Source organism: Phoenix dactylifera, chromosome 9 (assembly GCF_009389715.1).
Source record: "Phoenix dactylifera cultivar Barhee BC4 chromosome 9, palm_55x_up_171113_PBpolish2nd_filt_p, whole genome shotgun sequence".
Taxonomy (NCBI): Eukaryota; Viridiplantae; Streptophyta; class Magnoliopsida; order Arecales; family Arecaceae; genus Phoenix; species Phoenix dactylifera.
The window spans coordinates 14012050-14030429 of record NC_052400.1 but is presented as its reverse complement, the minus strand read 5'-3'; the positions used below and the strand labels follow the sequence as shown (position 1 = coordinate 14030429).

Below are 18380 nucleotides of genomic sequence, written 5' to 3'. Positions count from 1 at the left end.
ATGCTATTGTTTGTGTGGCTGAAAAATTACAAGGGATGGTTGAAGTTGTTGCTATACTTTTACGAAGCAATCACTGATTTAATAGTCAGTTATATGAAAAGCGCACTTTGTTTACACAAATTCTGCGTTCTGAACTATAAACTTTAGACGCTCCCTTTGATATGTTTAAGACATCACCTACCTAAGTATCGACCAGAAAATGCAGACTATCTATGATTAGAAACATGGGCAAGCTTCAAACTGGGCGGAATGGTTAGCTTTTATCCTATATCAGTAGGCTTATTCTTATACAGTCTTTATTATTTGTGAAGGTTATTCCTTTTTTCATATTTTGGATGCCAGATTTAGCTATAAAGCAGATAAATGCTATTAGATGGGATCTCTATTGACAGTAAACATCTTTGGGGTTGCTCCCAAATCACACTTGGGTTTCGTAGGTTGGTGAAGCTAATGGGTTGTTCTTATGTTGAGTCCGACAGCTTAATAATAGCAGCGCCAGCGGCAGCAGCAGTAGCAGTTAATGCAAAGTTGATAATTTTACCAAGATCTAAACACCTTCTCAAATTTAATAAATGCTCGACTTGGCTTTAACTGATCATAATTGTTCTCTCATTTAACAAAATTGTGCCATAGTATGAGTTTAAGAAAATTCTATGGTGTTCTTATTTTTTTTAAAAAATGAAAAGAAAAATCATGGTGCACTTCTTTCTATATTTTAACACCCTCAATTTTAAGCTCATGTATCGAGCATTTGCTGCATGGTGGTTATCCATTTTGACATGGATCCAGCAAAAGAGAGGCAGAAACCTACTTGCAAACATGTTTAGAGGCGCACAAGATCAGAGAAACAGGCGAGAAGAAGAAAAGCTTAAACCGCGGGGCTGGGATGATGGAAAACACGATGAACACTCACCCAAGCTACCTACAATTTTTATACTATCTCGTAGACAAGTTTTCCAAAGCAATATACTGTCAGCATCAAATGCTAAATAAAATTATATAGAACAAACATCAAAAATTTCATCTATGAGACAACTTAATCATCAAAGGAACAAATCCTCTGAATCAAATAATGAAGCATCATCATCAACCCATCCATGTTGTTTGTCGCTGGAAGCCGGAGACAGTCTTCTTGACGATCCCTTTCTTCGCAATTCGCCCTCCTCTTGCTTCCTCGTCCATGGCCGACGAGGCAACCACCCCGTACTCCTTCAATTCCTTGAGGCATGAGTAACTCTTCCTCATCTCAATCACCCCACCACCACCTCTCTTCTCATCGGCCCTTCTTGCCGACGTGCTCCCCAATCTCCTCAGTTCAGCCTTCGGAACCATCGGCCGAGGGGGAGTCATCAACGCATCCAGCCGCGGGCCGGTCGGTGGCAGGGGAGAAGCCGGCTTCCTATTCTCCTTCCTAAAACCCGCCGAGAAATTGGGAACAGAGCGAGAAACCGTTGAGGCTACAGTTCTCCTAGTAGGAGTAGCGATCGTAGAATTAACCTCTGCTTTCTTCCTCCTTAGTTTCCACTCTCTGAGCTCGGCATAGACTGAGTACATGGGCCCTCGCCGCATGGGGGGCAGAGAGAAATCTTTGGGCTGGAGGAGGTTTGGAGTTCCGACTTCCGGCATGACTGCTTCGGGGTGATGGTTTGAGCTCGGACGCCGTCCTTTGATCTGTGCCATGGAGTTCTTCGTCCTGATCCCCAACTTCTTGGGTATAATATGGTGGCCGGCCCTCCAACGGTCGAATTTAACAAAAGGTCGTGCTGCTTTGAACCGAAAGGCTCCAAAGAACAAGGTGTGTTGGATCCGGCCGACTTTCCACGCGCAACATTTCCTTCTTTGTTTTTGCTGCCGGATTCCTTGCTTCCAACGGCTAGATTTTATATTGTTGGATTTTCTCTCTGATGCCTAGGCACGACACGTGCGTTTACGGGCAAAGCAACTTGGACTGCCTACGATAGAGAAGATTAAAATTTGGGAGGCCAATGGGGTGGCCGATTAGGTGGCGTCATTTGTCACCAACTATTTAAGAGATCTCATGTGGGTGGGCAAGACGGAGCTGCCTCGTGCGCTGCGGAATGTACTGCTTTCTGATTTTTTTGGTTGTATTTATACACATTTTGTATGATACCTCCATTTTAGCCACAAAAAAAAAAAAGAAGGAATAATTCTATTCCTACCATTTTGATCAAATAATGTTTTTCTCATGGAATGGAAGAATCTTATCTCCTCTAACGAGTATTTTGTCCATATATCTATTTTCTGAATCCATCAAAATGTGAGAGGGCAAATTCCAATCATCGTGAAAATCAACGCTTTCATTCATTCTCTCCACTTATCCCTCCAACCAAACATTAGAAGAAAAAAATTAAGAGTATCCTTCCCCTGCTACAGTCTAAAAGAATTTTTTTTCAAAACTTATCCCCTCTACCAATTGCAACCATAGATTGAAACTTACTGCAGTCCTATAGGCCACAACGATGGATGGCAAGCATGGATAACGGAAAAGGAGTTGGGTTCAACATCTATTGCATCATGAAAATGCACATCAAGATTCATGAAAATGCAGGTGTTGAAATCCATGCTCGTGTGCAAATCGGATTACATTTTTCACGTATGTGAATGCATGTTCACGAGCCTGGTTTGCACAGGAATAATCAAATGGTCCGATAGGTAAAACACCCAAACCACTTCCAGGGATGAGACATTTGATCCCATGCCTTCTCCTTTCTGCACTAATAACGTGAAATATATAGGAGGTATCTGATTCCAATTTGCAACCCACAACAGCCGTTATTACAGAATACCGTAGTAAGATGTTGCCACCTAAATCCTTTCTGAATCGGTGCTAGGGAGGATTCGAAGATTAGTTGAAAAATCAAATAAATATTATAACTAAAAAACTGACTTACTAGATTTAGATAAGTTAACAGGTAGGTTTAAATAACCTCACTGATAGATCTCTATCAAAATTGTTGTTTGCATAGCAGGGCTGTACATGATTGTATAGCCATCACATTATCTATCTTCAAAAAAAAAAAAAAAAAAACCATGTTACATGCCAAACATATCTTCTTTTTTTTCGCGCTAAACACAGCAAATGGAGATTAGCATAATCGTCTATTTTCGAGATGGGCAGCATGACGCATTGGTGCAAAACATGCATCGCGAAGTTTCTGCTTTCTCAATTATAATAATTATTATTTATCTCAAAAATATTATTTACAGAAAGAATTGTTATAATGACCATAGCATTATATATTATTTTTTTAAAAACAATGTACAATCTCTTTTAGAATAAAAATTGATTCTAGAACATTTAATTCAATTATTACAGCAAACATCCATAAATTATTTTACTAAAAAAAGAAGGTAATCTATAGATTAAAATCAGAAATGCAAGAAGAGATAATATGATCTGCTTCTCCATGGACATCAACTCGGTCTTGGAAGATCTCGATTACACTATTATCCTATTTTCATATCATATCTGAGATTCAATTATGGTTTTTGACCATTATCATTATTCGCGTAGAATTTTGTTTGAATAACATACTAGACTTTAGCATGAATAAGAAATGACAAGAGTAAAATGAGACCGTCAGTAAAATCATTTGTTCTAATATTACAATTTGTATCTGCACTAATACCTTTGCATTGATAGAGTTACATAATAGTTTATTTCTTATATAGCAAGATATCAAAAGATAGTCATTGATTTCATTATATTGATCATCTAGATACCTGCTGCATATATATATATTACATAATGAGGCACATTAAGAATTAATATAAAAGTTGTTATATTATTATAATGGTTGTTATACTGGCATGTAGATCATGGTCTAATGGAACCTAATATATTTGTTAAAAATCGTGTCAAATGTCTAGTATGAAATTGGAAAAATGATTCTTGGTTAAATTACCTAAAAGAGAAAAATAGAAGGCGAAATGGTCATGCAACTATAAATTTTAATTGCAGGGCATGAACTTCAAAGACTTTGCTGAATCAACATATACCTTCTTCTTAATTCTGTTTCGCAATATGGTTCATAATTGACAAAAATTGCAATATCCATAGAAGAATTTTGAAAGGGTATATTCTGCGGAATGTTGCTATGGTGTTAAATAAAAATCAGCGAATAGAAAAAACATAATTATATGGTAACCAAGAAATATTGTAAAATGAAAAAAAATTCTTGACTGTCTTCCAACTTTTCCGACCGATTCAGTGCTAACTTCATAGGTGCAACCCTATTAGGTGAGATTTTTATGCTATTTTAAAATATTTAAAATAATTATAAAAAGAGCGTAGAGCGTAAATTTTTTTTTCTTTCGCTGAGACAGATGTTTTATGCACCTCTAGTACGGATGTATTCAAAAAAGATCAAAATATAATACATCTCGGAGCGCACTAGACAACTCATTCTTTCCAACCTAAAAAATATTTTTGAAGTGATTGGCCATATATGAGGCTATCCAATCTACAACATTATTTCGTATTGCATCTTTCGTGCTAAAGAAGAATTCATCTTCCGTCGCATGAATATGTCCGCCATTTATCCGCCTGCATAGCTTTCAAAGCGGCCATCCAATTTTTTTTCCGGCCCGAAAGATACACCCCGGATCCTTCATTTGACTGCCTGTACAGTTGTACAGTGCCAAGTGGCAGCTCCGCAAATTTCTGAGGCCAGGTTGCCTGTTCAGAGGCTCCTCCGTCCTCGCTCCCCACCCCAACCCCACTAGCTGAAGTAACGGCTACCCGCTTTAAAATTCAAAACTCCCGGTTAAAACAAACCCACCGACCTCGGCTTCGCTTTCCAGCTCTACCCCACTGGCAAAACACCCGTGTGCTCCCCCCACCCTCTCCCTTAAAACCCCATCCAAACCCTCCCAATGCCCCATTCAAAGAGGCCCCTGTGTCTATATAGCTTTGAGGCCTTCCTCTTCCCTCAGAGAAGAGGAAAGGAGATAGAGGCAAGAGCAAGCAATGGCCAGAAAAGGGAATCCCATCCTTGGGAGGGCATGGGACCTCGTAGCCCTCTCCATCTCTCCCATGGCCAAGATGAAGAAACCCATCAGCCGAAAGCTCCTCGTCTTCAAAAGGTCTACAAGATTCAAGCTCCTCAAGCACTACAACTACGCCTTCATTGGAGAATACGAGTTCTCCCCTTCCAGCACTCCTCTCCTTCGCCACCCTCGCAGTCCCTTGAAGAAGAAGAGCTGCTTCTTCTTATCTCTTCTCTGTGGTGGGAATGGCACCGAGTCCATTGCTGGAGGCGGCATTGGAGATGAATGGGAGATACCGGCAGCATTTGTTGATGGAGCTGAACAGGAGCCGTCTGAGCTTTTAGAGTCAGGGGAAGAGGATGATTCATCATCTGTCGATCAGAAAGCAGAGAAGTTCATAGAGAGGTTCTACCAGGAGATGAGAATTCAGGAGGCAGGAGTCTATAACGCAGTATATGGAGATGCTTGATAGGAGTTCTTAAGAGTTTTGGCCGTTTTGGATTGTTTCCCCTTTTTCTTTTCGTTACATTTTGGTTCTTCTCCTTTTCTCTGCAGGTGGTTTTTAGTATGGTTGGCTGCAGAGAAGTTCCAAACTTCTGTTGTTTGAGTTGTTTTAAATTGTTTTGTCTTGTTTTTGTCTCTTCGTTGCGAGTGATGATTAGATTGTGAAATATTGTAAGTAGATTGTGAGTAGACAGTGTTATGCATGTCTTATTTTTCACCAAGACCTCCAATATGTTATTTGTCCATGAACTCATGAGAACAATCCTACATTCTCTGGGCAGTTTCTATTTTCCTTTATCTTGAGCTCATGGGCGGGAAAAACAGAGCTTCCGATATTCTTCTTTTTTTCCCCGCCTTCCAGGTTCAGTTTTAATTCAACAGCTCAAGAGCTCCCTCCATTTTGTAGATTATTTGAAGGGGTTAGAGGGTTTCTGGCCATGTAGATTATTTCAGTGGTTTGAGAATCCATGCAAATGTGTGTTTAGTCCTACATCGGTTATTTGCTGGATACATCTTGGCTATTTTTACAGGATCATGGAACTCAAATAATACCTTCCAGGTAACCATTTTGGATGAGGTCTTAGGTTGTTACAAATGATATCAGAGCGGACCCGACCCATAACCTATGTGGATTAGGAGACACTGCAACACGAATTTGTTGGAGCTGACTATGGGTCGATCATGGTGTTTGTGGTTAGATTTGAACCCTTAGTCTGACGAGAACGTTACGGCTTGAACGGAAGGAGTATGTGAGAACTCGTGCAGGCGTGCGTTAGTCCCACATCGATTATTTGCTGGATAAATCTTGGATGCTTATAAAGATTATTTGCTGGATAAATTTTGGATGCTTATAAAGAATCAAGGAACTCAAATAATACCTTCCGACTAATCATTTTGGGTGAAGTTTTGGGTTGTTACAATTACGTTCTAGGACATAAAAGGCTAGTTCATAGACAATAGATTAGGCAAGAGCAAGGGTATGTATACACTTCAGCACTACCAAATTGTCCTAAATAGGTCTACAATATAATTGCAGAAGTTGATGTCATCGATCTATAGAATATGTAAAACAATCTAGACAAGAAGCCACAAAAGGCTTTTCAGTTAATAACAAGAAGTAAGCCATGGAAAATTACTCAAAATGCATTCTTCTTTCATTTTTAAATATCTATCAAATATAATGGAAGCACCCTTACAAATCCTATAAATCCTATAAGACATGCAAGCCATGGAAACACCCCTATAAATTCTTTTACCATTAAAATATTTACTGCATAACCCGCCATTCTCATAGACATTTAAATGCATGTCCTACCTGCTTTGAATTTTGAAAGACATGATTACATGACAAGTTATATGTTGGTATGAAAACATGAGCTCACAACTTAATATGCATTTCAGACTTGTCAGCAATAAAGGAAAAGCTTTCAATTAATTGAAGCAGCCAAGATAAACTATAGTTCTTGGTTCTCAATAAGCAAGATGAATCAATCTAAACAGATCGTTAATTGTATGAAAACAATATCCTGTGTCTGAAGAGAGCATATCAGTTGAGAAATCAATTTCAAATGCCTAAATAAGAAAAATAGTTTGCTTTCACACACCGGATAAAATTAATATAGAACTAACAATAGCAGCAGAGGGAAGGAAGGGGAGCCAATGTTGTAGTACACCACTTTAGCAAAGATAAGGAGGATTTTTCATACCTGTGTGCCATTTTGACTCCCAAAAGAGCAAATGATTTGAAAAAGAAGCTTCAAGAATAGATAGATATTAGACTAGGCTTATCATTGTCACTGGCCATACATGCAGCAGAAATGCCTGTTTTTGCATCTTGCTGAAGAGAACCAATATATATGCCAAAAGAACCTTACAATTATTGACTTTGTTTAAAGAATATTAATCAATGTTCTGATCTCAGTGAAGAATGCAAAGTAGCTCAAAAGAAAGATTCAGGGAGAGCCGCTGATGAACTATCGATCCACATTTTAAAGAATCATACAGTTACAAAATCAATGACAAGATATAAGTTAACCAATTTTCCACTTCTACCATGCAAAAAAAGTTTCTCAAATTCCATATGCAATCTCTTACAGAATGTACAATTGTCATAATCTTTGTTTTTTCTTCATATCCTGCTTAACAAACGTAACATTATTTAGAAATTCAAGAAAATGGGGGCTAAAGTAGGACATCCTCAGAAAAGCAAAGCAACCTTTCCAGCATCGACCATATTATTTAAAGCAAAGATATGGAGTAATTTAAATTTTCCTCTATATGCTTAATCTGCTCGCCGATTAAATGAATTATTGACAAAAAGGAGAATGCTATTAGAGTATGATAATGATACAAATCAACAATGTTACCTTGTTGCCAAGCAACAACAAGAGTTTATGAATTTTCTTGGAATGGCTTATGGAGTCACAGAAAACTAAATTATGTTCATATATTCTTTTCTTTCCTACATATTCTTTTTACCAAGTTTTACGTCATTCAGAAAACAAAGGAATGGGAGAAAAATAGCAGATCATAAAAGGAAACAAAAAAGGAATGCAAGAAAAATATTAAAAAGCCCACGTGTGCCTAAAAACTTCACCTGATCCTCACTTCAAACAGCTGCCTGATTATATAAGAAAAAAATATGGAATTATTTTTGCCAATTACTCCTCCACTAGCAGGGCCAATAAATGTCAAGTTCAAAGATGGAAGACTATGTTCAAACCTAATCCAGAGTTCCTAGTTTACACGAACTGGGATGTGGATCACCATTCTTTTGGCCATAGTGCGCATGCATGCGTGTGTTCATGTGCGTGCATGAAGAGAGAGGGGAATGCAACCAGACTATTAAAAAGCACGCGTGACTAAAAACTTCATTGGGCCTTCACTTCAAACAGCTGCCAAGTTAAATATAAGAAAAAAATATGGAATTATTTTTGCCAATTATTCCTCCACTGGCAGGACTAATAAATGTCAAGTTTGATGATGGAATGCTATGTTCAAACTTAATCCAGAGGTCCTAGCTTACACCAAAAGGATTGTCGATCACCATTCTCATTTGGCCAGAGACGGTGCACATGCGTGTGCCCACGTGCATGTGTATGTGTGTGAGTGCATGCGTGCACGTGTGTGTGCACGCGCACGGGCATGCGTGCATGCATGTGTGTGTGTGTGTGTGTGAGAGAGAGAGAGAGAGAGAGAGATGGTGCCAACAGATTAACCGACCTAATTCAAGGTGGTGTAAGGAACAAGTTGGTTGATTTGGCCCACAGATGAACTCCAACTACAATTTCAGAAATGTGTCAAGGTAAGGTAAAACCTTTCAGCCACATCAGCTTATGATGCCTTAATTAACACTACCATTCCAAGAAAAGGTTACTCATTTTCACAGGCAGGTAAGCTGCATTAAAACCCTTTCTGATGTGGCCCCTATGTAACGCTTATTTAAAACCAACATGCCAATGTAACTCAAAATTCTTGAAATTTATAACCACAATAGTTTCTACAGAAAAAAGATACACGGAATCAAAACGTTTTTCGATTCTTTGCAGTAGGCTTCTTTCCTTCCCAAGTTGACTTGGCCATGAATTCAGAACCAATTAAAGTAACTGCTGTCAAGTTGAGAGCCAGTCATGAAAATTCCTCGTAATTTGATGGATCGCACCTTCGTACAAAAGGCCAACTCATATGGATGTGATAGGTTTTTTGTTAAGAACAAAAATGGAATTCTATTTATTATAGTTCTACAATTCCATATCTCTGCTCAACAAATGTGTTACACGATCAAAACAAGACAACTTAGCACTTAAACTCCAGAGAAATTACTTATAGCATGTATTTCATTGACCTTAAGAACCAAATTATATTCTCAAGTGCCTATCATGCTTGCAGACATGTAGCTTAATATTGCCAGAGCAATATCAAGACAAAATCCAAGTTGGTCATGAGGTGGAGTAGTTAAGATATTCATCCTACCAGGGAAGTTAGTGTCATGATCAAAAATGGAATTCTATTTTTTTTTTTTGGTAAATGCGGATTTGGTTCGTTTTTTTCATTGACTAGACTTTTCTCCATTTTTTTCCCGCGAACCAAATAAATTCTCAAAGGAAGGGTGCCGAGAGGAGACGGCAAACTGCTCAAAATAAAGAATCAAGGTCATCAATATATAGCCTACCGGGCCGGTTGAACGGCTCTGTTGAAAACTAGTGCGAATGGCACACCGTCGGACTGGGTAGACCAAACTAGACCTCGTTACTCAAGAAGGTGTTTAATTAAAATATTGCACGCGACATGAGATAGGTCATTTTGCCATCACACTCACACACACACACACACACACACACACACACAAAAAGTAATTTTATCTTATTTTAAGTCTCTAGTCTACCAAATAATTTTTCAAGACCACGAGAGTTCAGGCTACCAACAGGAATGAGAGCCACATGATGCAGAACATAATTTCTACACTAAAGTCTCCACCAAGGTCTCGCCGTCTCGGTGGCTCTTCATATCACGTCACGAGAAATTAATGCTCGGACATGGCCCACCGTAAGTTAGTGGATTTGTCCAACCAAAAGGTCGTGGATTAGTCCAATCAAAAAGCAACACGACGAAACATATATATAAAAAAAAGAAGGGAAACAGAGCTTCAGTCCGTGTCTCCTCCGGCTGAATTGGCCTGCACTCAGCAGTGGACCTGGTCCAGCCAAAAATTTCTCCACATAAACCAGCAGAGACGTCAAACAACCCGGCAAGGGACTGCCACTGCAGTGGTTCTAAGCCACACACTAGAACTGTTTCTTGATCACATTCAGAAAGTAATCCCCTATTACTCACATATCGTTATCGTGAGTACTTTGTGAAAGAGGAAATGGCAAGGGATACAGAGAGTATTTTGCGAGGTCTAGAGCTCAAGCCTGGTATGCCATCTCACTACCTAACAAATTGAATGAATGGTAGCCCTGGCAAGTTTGCTTTTGCATGATGACAAACTTTTGCGCTTACCCGCAAAGACGCAAATTTGGTGGTAAACAGGCTCCATGTCACCTAACCCAGTAATCACTCGTCATTCATGTAGGCAGCTACATTGCTTTGTTCGCTCTCTCTGGGAGCCTCTTGTCCTACCCATCATCACAAAGCCTCTCCAGAGGAATTCCCTATTTAAAAGTGTTTCCATGATCTTTATGATTGATCTTTCCTTCGCATAATTGATAAGTAACCGATGATACTCTGGTACAAGAGGACACCCTTATCTGCTCTTCATGAGTAGCCTCTTTCTTGGTTCATCTTACACAGATTGGAGAGTCTCAAGAGTATGAAGAGAACCTTCTCTGCCACTATCTGTATAAGATATATTACACTCCAATTGTTGCCTTGGTGGAGAAAATAAGAGAGGTTTTGGAGGCATTTCAATGCGTTCTACCTCCCCAGAAAGCATTTCCAGTACTGTACTCATCGAAGGACGATTGACAGGATTTGTTTGTATGCACCATAAGCCTACCAAGACCATCTTTTTCGAAATACTAGTATCTTCTTCTATTACCACATCTTCCCCCTCCAAGTCTGGCCACTGGTTCAATTGATCATATATCCAGTCGGGAAAGTACTCTTTGCTAGAGTGATCTGTCTCCGGTCTCTCATTCTTCTTTCCCATTACCATCTCCAATAGTACCATCCCGTAGCTATATACATCAGACTTGTGTGAAACACCTCCAAGGTTTCTCATGAACACTTCAGGAGCTATATAGCCAACAGTCCCCCGAGCACCTGTCAAAGTCACAGTGCTGTCTTTATGTGAGTAGGACTTTGCTAATCCGAAGTCTGAGATCTTGGGATGGAAATTATTGTCAAGCAAAACATTTTGAGGTTTGATATCTAGGTGCAAGATTCTTCTCTCACATCCTTGGTGAAGATACTCAATACCCCGAGCAATCCCTATAGCAACTTTTAGCAGTCGTGGAACTCCGATGGTATGTATTATCTCTTCCTTTGATATTAAATCTCCAAGTGATCCTTTTGGCATGAACTCATAGATTAGAGCTCGATGCGGGCTATCGCAGCAAAATCCCAAAAGCCGTATGATGTTGACATGGTGAATCCTACCGATGGTAGCAACTTCATTAACAAAATCACGACCATTATTCTTAGACTTCTCGAGAAGTTTAGCTGCAACTAGTTGACCATTTGGTAATTGCCCTTTGTATACGTTTCCATAGCCACCTTCACCTAACTTTTCTTTGAAGCCATGTGTAATTTTCCTCACAGCAATGTAGGAAAAATCTGTGGGCAGCATTGACCGGTAGCTCTTCATGAACTCTTCAACATCAGCATTGCCACTTCGGCTTATGCTTCTAATAGAGAGGTTGTTAAAGATGGACAAGGCACTTGATCTGAACTTGATAAATGCTACTAGTCCTGCTAGTAAAACGAATGTAGTAGGGACCACCACCGCTGCACTCAAAGCAAAGGGATTGCAGTGAAGAATAAGAATCATAGCAAGAAGGAGAATCCATGGAGGACAGACAGAATCTAAACATACAAAAGTAGTCCCCAAGACAATTACCTAGAATGATCTTCCATGCTTTGGACCTGCAGAGACAATATATTTATACAATGAGCATTATTGCTTTCATGTAGAACATAAGTAAATATAATTTAAAACTCATCAAGTAATCATTATATATTGACAGATAGGATAATGTTTTGTAAAACTTAAAATATCATTTGAAAAGCCGTTTATAGATTTCAGAGAACTCTAAACAAGCATTATGAAACCAAAAAAACTGCAGATCAAATTATACCACTGTCAGCAGAATTATTACTTCAGTTAGTAATCATTGCAAGGTAACCATCGCATACTCCCTAGGCAACATAAATTGCTTCCTCTCTGCAAACTAAAAAGAATTTAAAATGCATACTTGGATAGGTGGAAGCATACTACAGTCTAAAGTTAAGCTTGGTTTGCACGGCTTAACACTGTTCTGTTTAGTTGCACCATTTCTCTTTGGTCAATTATGTAAGCTCAAATTTCTCCAACCCGTTGGGTACATATTTGGTTGGCAAAAACTGAATTTGACACGCTAATATAGTGTTATAAAATGTAAAAGCAATAATGGTGCTCTAGTTGTTCAGATACGAGGCTATAAAGCTATACTAGGACATAATTACTGATGGATTTCCTATCTTTCATTCAAAAAAAAAATGAAAAAAGGAAGCTAATAAGGAACTTTCTTTCACTAGCAGTGAAGAGGCCATATGTAAGGCTGGCTATTGTATATATCATGTGATATCTCCCAGCAGGAGAAATTAACAGAGGAAATGGAAGAACTAAGAGAAAAAATAAAGAACACTATTTATCTGGCAACTTAGAAGAAAACAAAAAACCAGAATCATCTAAAAGGTGACTTGTCCCACTCTTTGTGAAAATCTTTCATTTATAAGCATCAAAACCTTCCTGGTTCTGCCAGTTTTTCTGTTCCTCCACCTCCTCACCAAAACTGGTTGCCATCGAAAATCAAATAGTGGAGATTTCACCTTCTACTAAATGACTAATGCCAAGCTCTGGTTCACAAATATTTAGTAAATGCTCCTATAACACTTTGTACGCTATGATGAGACATCCAAGCATCTCATTGATTATATTTCTGTTAATCAACGAGCCCATAAAACACACAAGAATACAAACAAATTAACAAAAAGAGAAGCCTTTTACCTGCCAGCGCCCAGGTATCCTCCTTGACTGCATCCATACTTGCAAAAGCACGTTATATTTCCAGTGCTCTTGTTGTACCCACACCGGCCACCCTCCCTCACGCATTCCCAGCAATCTGTGAAGTTGTCCCACTGCAGCGGGAACCCTTCATTTAACACAGCCAAAACCTCATCCCTGTGTGTGAAATTCCTCCCAAGTTCTAGCGGCTCCACTGGGAGTGCAGCATGTACACAGGATGCTGGAAGCGCAGAATCCCCACTGTACATGCTGTTAGATGGACGAAATACATAGAGACTTTCATTCCCAGCACAGCCCCCACTATAATTCACAGCAACCTCTGTGAAATTTAAAGGAAGTTCACCATGATGGCTGCAGAAGGAGAAGTTAAGGTTCATGACCCACGATGGGAGTTGAAGGGGAGAAAATTTGACTTCTGGGAGGAAGTAGTTCTGAAGGCCATCGCAGCTGTTGGACTGGAGGTTCTGAGCGAGTTTGGTGTTAGAGACTGTGATCAAGCAATCCAAGAGGAAGATTTTATTCACCTGGTAAGGGACTCCGGAGAGCGTGAGGGTGGGGGTAGAGGAGATGCATGTGATCTCCAAGCCGGGGAGGCCACAGAAGGTCTCAGAGAAGAAGAAGGGAAAGGCCACAGTAACGTTGCCACAGGGGTAGGGGGCACAGGCATCATAGTAATACGAGTCATTCTGGGATTCGGAAGGGATGAGGAGATGATGGAAGATGATAAGGATGGAGAGGAAATAGCTGAGGAACTCCATGCTATTATTGTTCGATAGGCGGCTCTATGGCTCTCTCCCCTCTCTCATTGGCCTTTGTATTAAATGTAACAAAGATGCCGGTCGAGCCCATCTTCCCCCTTGCCTCAAAAATTAAAATGCAAGGAATACCAGACTGCTTTGACTGGTAAAAGATTAGTGGTTCATTCTTGACCAGTATTAGTGGAGAAAAGTCCAGAATTGGCAGCCCACATGTTTTTCCTATTGTATTTCAAATAAAAATAGCATGATAACTAAATTTCCAAAACTTAGATGAGAAAAGGTGCACTAGATTACAGAGATTGGAAATGTGAAACAGCTGCAGCAAAATGTAATAAAAAGGAAAAGGAAAATAAGAACCTGCAAAATAGGTTTAACAAATACAACGAGAGGCATATCATGAACTTAAGTTTTTTAAAAGTGGTGATTCTCCTTGCTGAGCAAATTTGCATCAACTCTTTACACAACCAATTCCATGATGCATGGGACAGGAAGGTTATCTTAGGTCGCCTAAATAACATCATTGACAACTGGTTCAATAGGTCTTGTCCACCGAGGCATCGAACTTGTACACTGGCTGCCTGACTTTGGATTCTTTCTCCACAAACAGTGCCATTTACATCAAAACAATTGAGAGTTGTATATGAGAACTAGCTCTTTTCTCTTTCTTCTTGATAATTGCTACAGAGGTTTCACCTAGCCTCCTAGAAGTCGCATACCTTGAAGGAACATTTACAATGCTGAACAAGTGAAACCATGATCAGCCATTCGGTATTTGATAAAATGTTCCTATTTTAGAACAAGAGGACACTGGACTTGTGATGAGATTGATCTTATCATTGTAAATCTTGAAATGGCGGTTGGTCTTTATGACTTCTACGCATCTCTTCAGGGAAATAATGTTTAAAAGATTACTCACAGGTTCCCTCATAATGTATAACTATATACAGGTTCTTATTTTACAAGTTTCACATACAAAGACACTACATTTTGTTTGGTTGCTTTCTTTAACTAAACTGTTTTGGAAATACTAAGATGTCATATAGCCTGAAAATTGAGTTTTATGAGAAATACGCTTTACAAGAAATGTCTAATAACTTAAGAGAATATTACCTCAAAAAAAAAAAAAAATTAAGAGAACATTTTGTTTTAAACTTCGTAAGAGAACATCAAAATTCCCTGCTCAAAGTCAGAGCCATTATCATTTTTTATTGCACAAGAGAGGAAAAAAACAAAGCGTTCAAGAATAATAACATTCTCGATGCTTTGTATAATGGGGACAAGAATTAACTAAAAATATGGAAAAATTAGTAAACCAACAATTAAAAGCAAGAGGCATTTTCACTATGATATCAATTTTTTATGTGGTAAATAATACACCCTGATTTCACAACGATACTTAAGTTCCACCTCATACATTATGACTTGAAAACATTATCAAGCTCTGTAAAATGCCTGGGAAAAAAGATAAGTGCTTCCAATTATCCTAACAGCAAAAATGGGGGCCTTTTTGAACATGGAATCCATGCACATATGATCCTAAGCACTAATGCTATGGAAACTCCGAGCCAGCTGAAAGGAAACATTTATGGATGAGCGTAAGCATACCAAACAATAGTTTTTTAAAAAAATCAATAGGAAAAACACGAGAACAAATTAAACCATCAAGCCGAACAGAGATGGGAATTCCCGAACAAATGAAGTGCAGAAGGGATAAGGATTAATTACCACTGTCACCGATGAGACAAAGATGAAAGGGCCGAACCGCCGTTGCCACCGCTCGTTACCACCATCCCCACCGCCGGCTTCACCACTTGGAACCCTTCGGATCCAAGAAGAAGACCCCTCACCATCAACCTCTCGTTCGCCTCCCCATCCGACTTTCTAAAAGATTGGACTGAAAATCCTGTAAAATTTATGGATTGGTTTAAGTATGACCCTATATCAAGCAAATACCACCCAACTTAAATACTGTAGGAAAAAAGAAAAACCTCCATGAAACCCAAAATATAGGATCAAAGGTAGATTTGAACAAGTTTTACACCAACATGTTTGATTTTTATAAAATTTTTAATCCAATTCTGTAGAAATATTTAAATAGATTTTAATATTTTATTAATTTTTAATGCATGTCTCTGATCGTGATTTAACAGTGCAAGCCGCTAATGACCCTACTATATTAAATTTAAATATCCATAAATACATTATGCTATATTATATTGAAATATCCATAAATGCAATACTTTTTTTTTCGATACAAGAAAGGCACGAGGGACGAGGGAAAGGAGTCTCCCCAAGCATCCACAGAGCAAGTCGACAAAGATGAGAGGGAAACTGGGAAAGCCATCGGTCCAATTGGGCTTCTCCTGGTTAATACTGGTTGTATTTGGCATGTCAGCACCTGGTTGGCTTCTCGATGTACATGGGTGTATTTGAAGCTCGTCATCAAAGAGCATAGCCTTCTAATATTCCTCGGTGCTGGATGTTGTGATGGAGCTAAGTGGAACAGGTCTTGTTCCTTTTTAGCTGCATCAACACCAAGGCCTTTTTAATCATTTCTGCTCATGTTCTTCCATGCATATAACAGGCAATAATGGGCCAGATTATGTCCAAGTCAAGATTTGATAAAAAATCCCTGATCATACTTGAACCATTTTATGATCAATTTGAAAAGGATAAAATCCACACGTAACTTTATTAGATATCAGATATATCACATATATTATTTTACATAGACTGATGGCCAATACATTACCCTATCTCAAATTCATCTTTTATATATATATATATATATATATATATATATATATATATATATATATATTGCGAGATCCTTTGGAGATGATGCCCCCTTTTAGTAGCGAGCTGAGGGGCAAGATTCTGAATATGCGAGGATATCTGAATAGTTTCATTGTCTAAGGCAGTCTGAGACGAAAGTCTGACTGTGCCCCCTTCTTCATTCCTGCTTCCAATTTATATATATATATATATATATATATTATGTATGTATGTATGTACGTACGTATACATGTGTACTAAAATAGAGGCTCAACTTGTGATGAGCTCTCGATTAACGGTATGGACATCCATATTAATGATATTTTTAGCAAGATCTTTATTTTGGATAATGAATAAGACTCCTAATCTATTTTATTTGATTATATATTTGATTATCCATTATATCTATTATCTATTATATATAATTAAAATAAAGGCTTGCTTAGTTGCGACAGGAGCAGTGGATAAGTGCTTGGTAGTGATACTTTCATTTTCAACGTTCAGTCTAGAGGGGAATGACTCGTACTCGAACCAAGGTATGCCTAGCTGCCGACGGTGTCTTCGACCCGATACAGAGAGAGAGGGAGAGAGAGTCATGGACTAAAATGGAGACTCTACTTGCATAGAGCTTTCATTCATCAACTGCTAATGATCTTGTTATAATGTATTAAATATCTAGAGATGCAGTATTTTTCTATTTCATTATATACATGTTGGATCATAATCATTTTTTTTTATGATACATGTTGGATCATGATCATATTATTTTATAATAATATATTATTGAGCTATATCAATAGATATACACATATTATTAGAATTTTGTATAGTGATAGTATATCATAATGTTAACATCAAAAATATATTTTAAAAAATAACATTAGCACTGCTAAAGTAATATATAAATTAATGATATTATTAATAACCGTATTTATCTAATACATGCTGATAGTTGCCTAATATATGCTTACTAAATAAAAAATTCATTAGTACTGCTACATTAGTTTAGAAATTAATGATACTATTAATAATCATGTTTTCTTCATATATACTGATATATACTTAATATACGCTTATTAAATAAAAAAATTTATTAATACTGATAAATTAATATAGAAATTAATGATATTATTAATAATCATATTTGCTTAATATATACTAATATTAATACAAAATACTTTTTCTTAGTATTATACATTCTAACATCTCGCACATGTCAATGATTGCACTAATTTTTTATGCAATTTTATGATAATAATTTTACTTAAAAGTGTAAGGACAACCGCTGACGACCCCACCATATTATATTTAAATATCCATAAATGCAATACTTTTCTATTCTATTGTATACAGGTTGGATCATTATCTTGTTATTTTTTAATAATTTATTTCTATACTATATTAATATATATATATATATATAATCTTGTATAAAAATAGTATATAATAATATTATATATAAAAATTTATTTTTTGAAAATAATTTAGGCTTATATATATATATATATTATTTTTATTATCTAATGTATTATATCTATTCCATGTTGAATTTTTAGAACAATTAGAAAAGAAGAAAAAACTGCATCCTGAGCGTTGCGCGCGAGTTA

At 37.8% G+C, this 18380-nt stretch overlaps 3 protein-coding genes across 4 annotated transcripts; 1 reads left to right on the top strand and 2 right to left on the bottom strand.

The window, feature by feature from the left end:
• Positions 1 to 887: 887 nt before the first annotated feature.
• On the bottom strand, positions 888 to 1943 carry LOC103723588. Its single transcript, XM_008814543.4, has one exon. It carries the CDS (start codon positions 1678 to 1680, stop codon positions 1087 to 1089), a length of 594 nt encoding a protein of 197 aa, XP_008812765.2. The 5' UTR covers positions 1681 to 1943; the 3' UTR covers positions 888 to 1086.
• A 2951-nt stretch (positions 1944 to 4894) lies between these two features.
• Positions 4895 to 5763, top strand: LOC103723594. The gene has a single exon (XM_008814550.3). The coding sequence runs from the start codon at positions 4991 to 4993 to the stop codon at positions 5477 to 5479; it is 489 nt and encodes a 162-aa protein (XP_008812772.2). The 5' UTR covers positions 4895 to 4990; the 3' UTR covers positions 5480 to 5763.
• Positions 5764 to 10105: 4342 nt separating this feature from the next.
• On the bottom strand, positions 10106 to 14220 carry LOC103723596 (rust resistance kinase Lr10-like). Of its 2 annotated transcripts, XM_039130130.1 has the most exons (4): positions 13584 to 13627; positions 13223 to 13489; positions 12074 to 12099; positions 10106 to 11961 (listed from the first exon to the last, which is right to left on the bottom strand). In XM_039130130.1, the coding sequence occupies exons 2-4, from the start codon at positions 13486 to 13488 to the stop codon at positions 10799 to 10801; spliced, it is 1455 nt and encodes a 484-aa protein (XP_038986058.1). In that variant the 5' UTR covers position 13489; positions 13584 to 13627; the 3' UTR covers positions 10106 to 10798. The 2 variants fall into 2 exon arrangements, with proteins under 2 accessions (XP_038986058.1, XP_008812775.3); XM_008814553.4 differs by having other exon boundaries at positions 13223 to 14220.
• Between the last annotated feature and the right edge of the window lie 4160 nt (positions 14221 to 18380).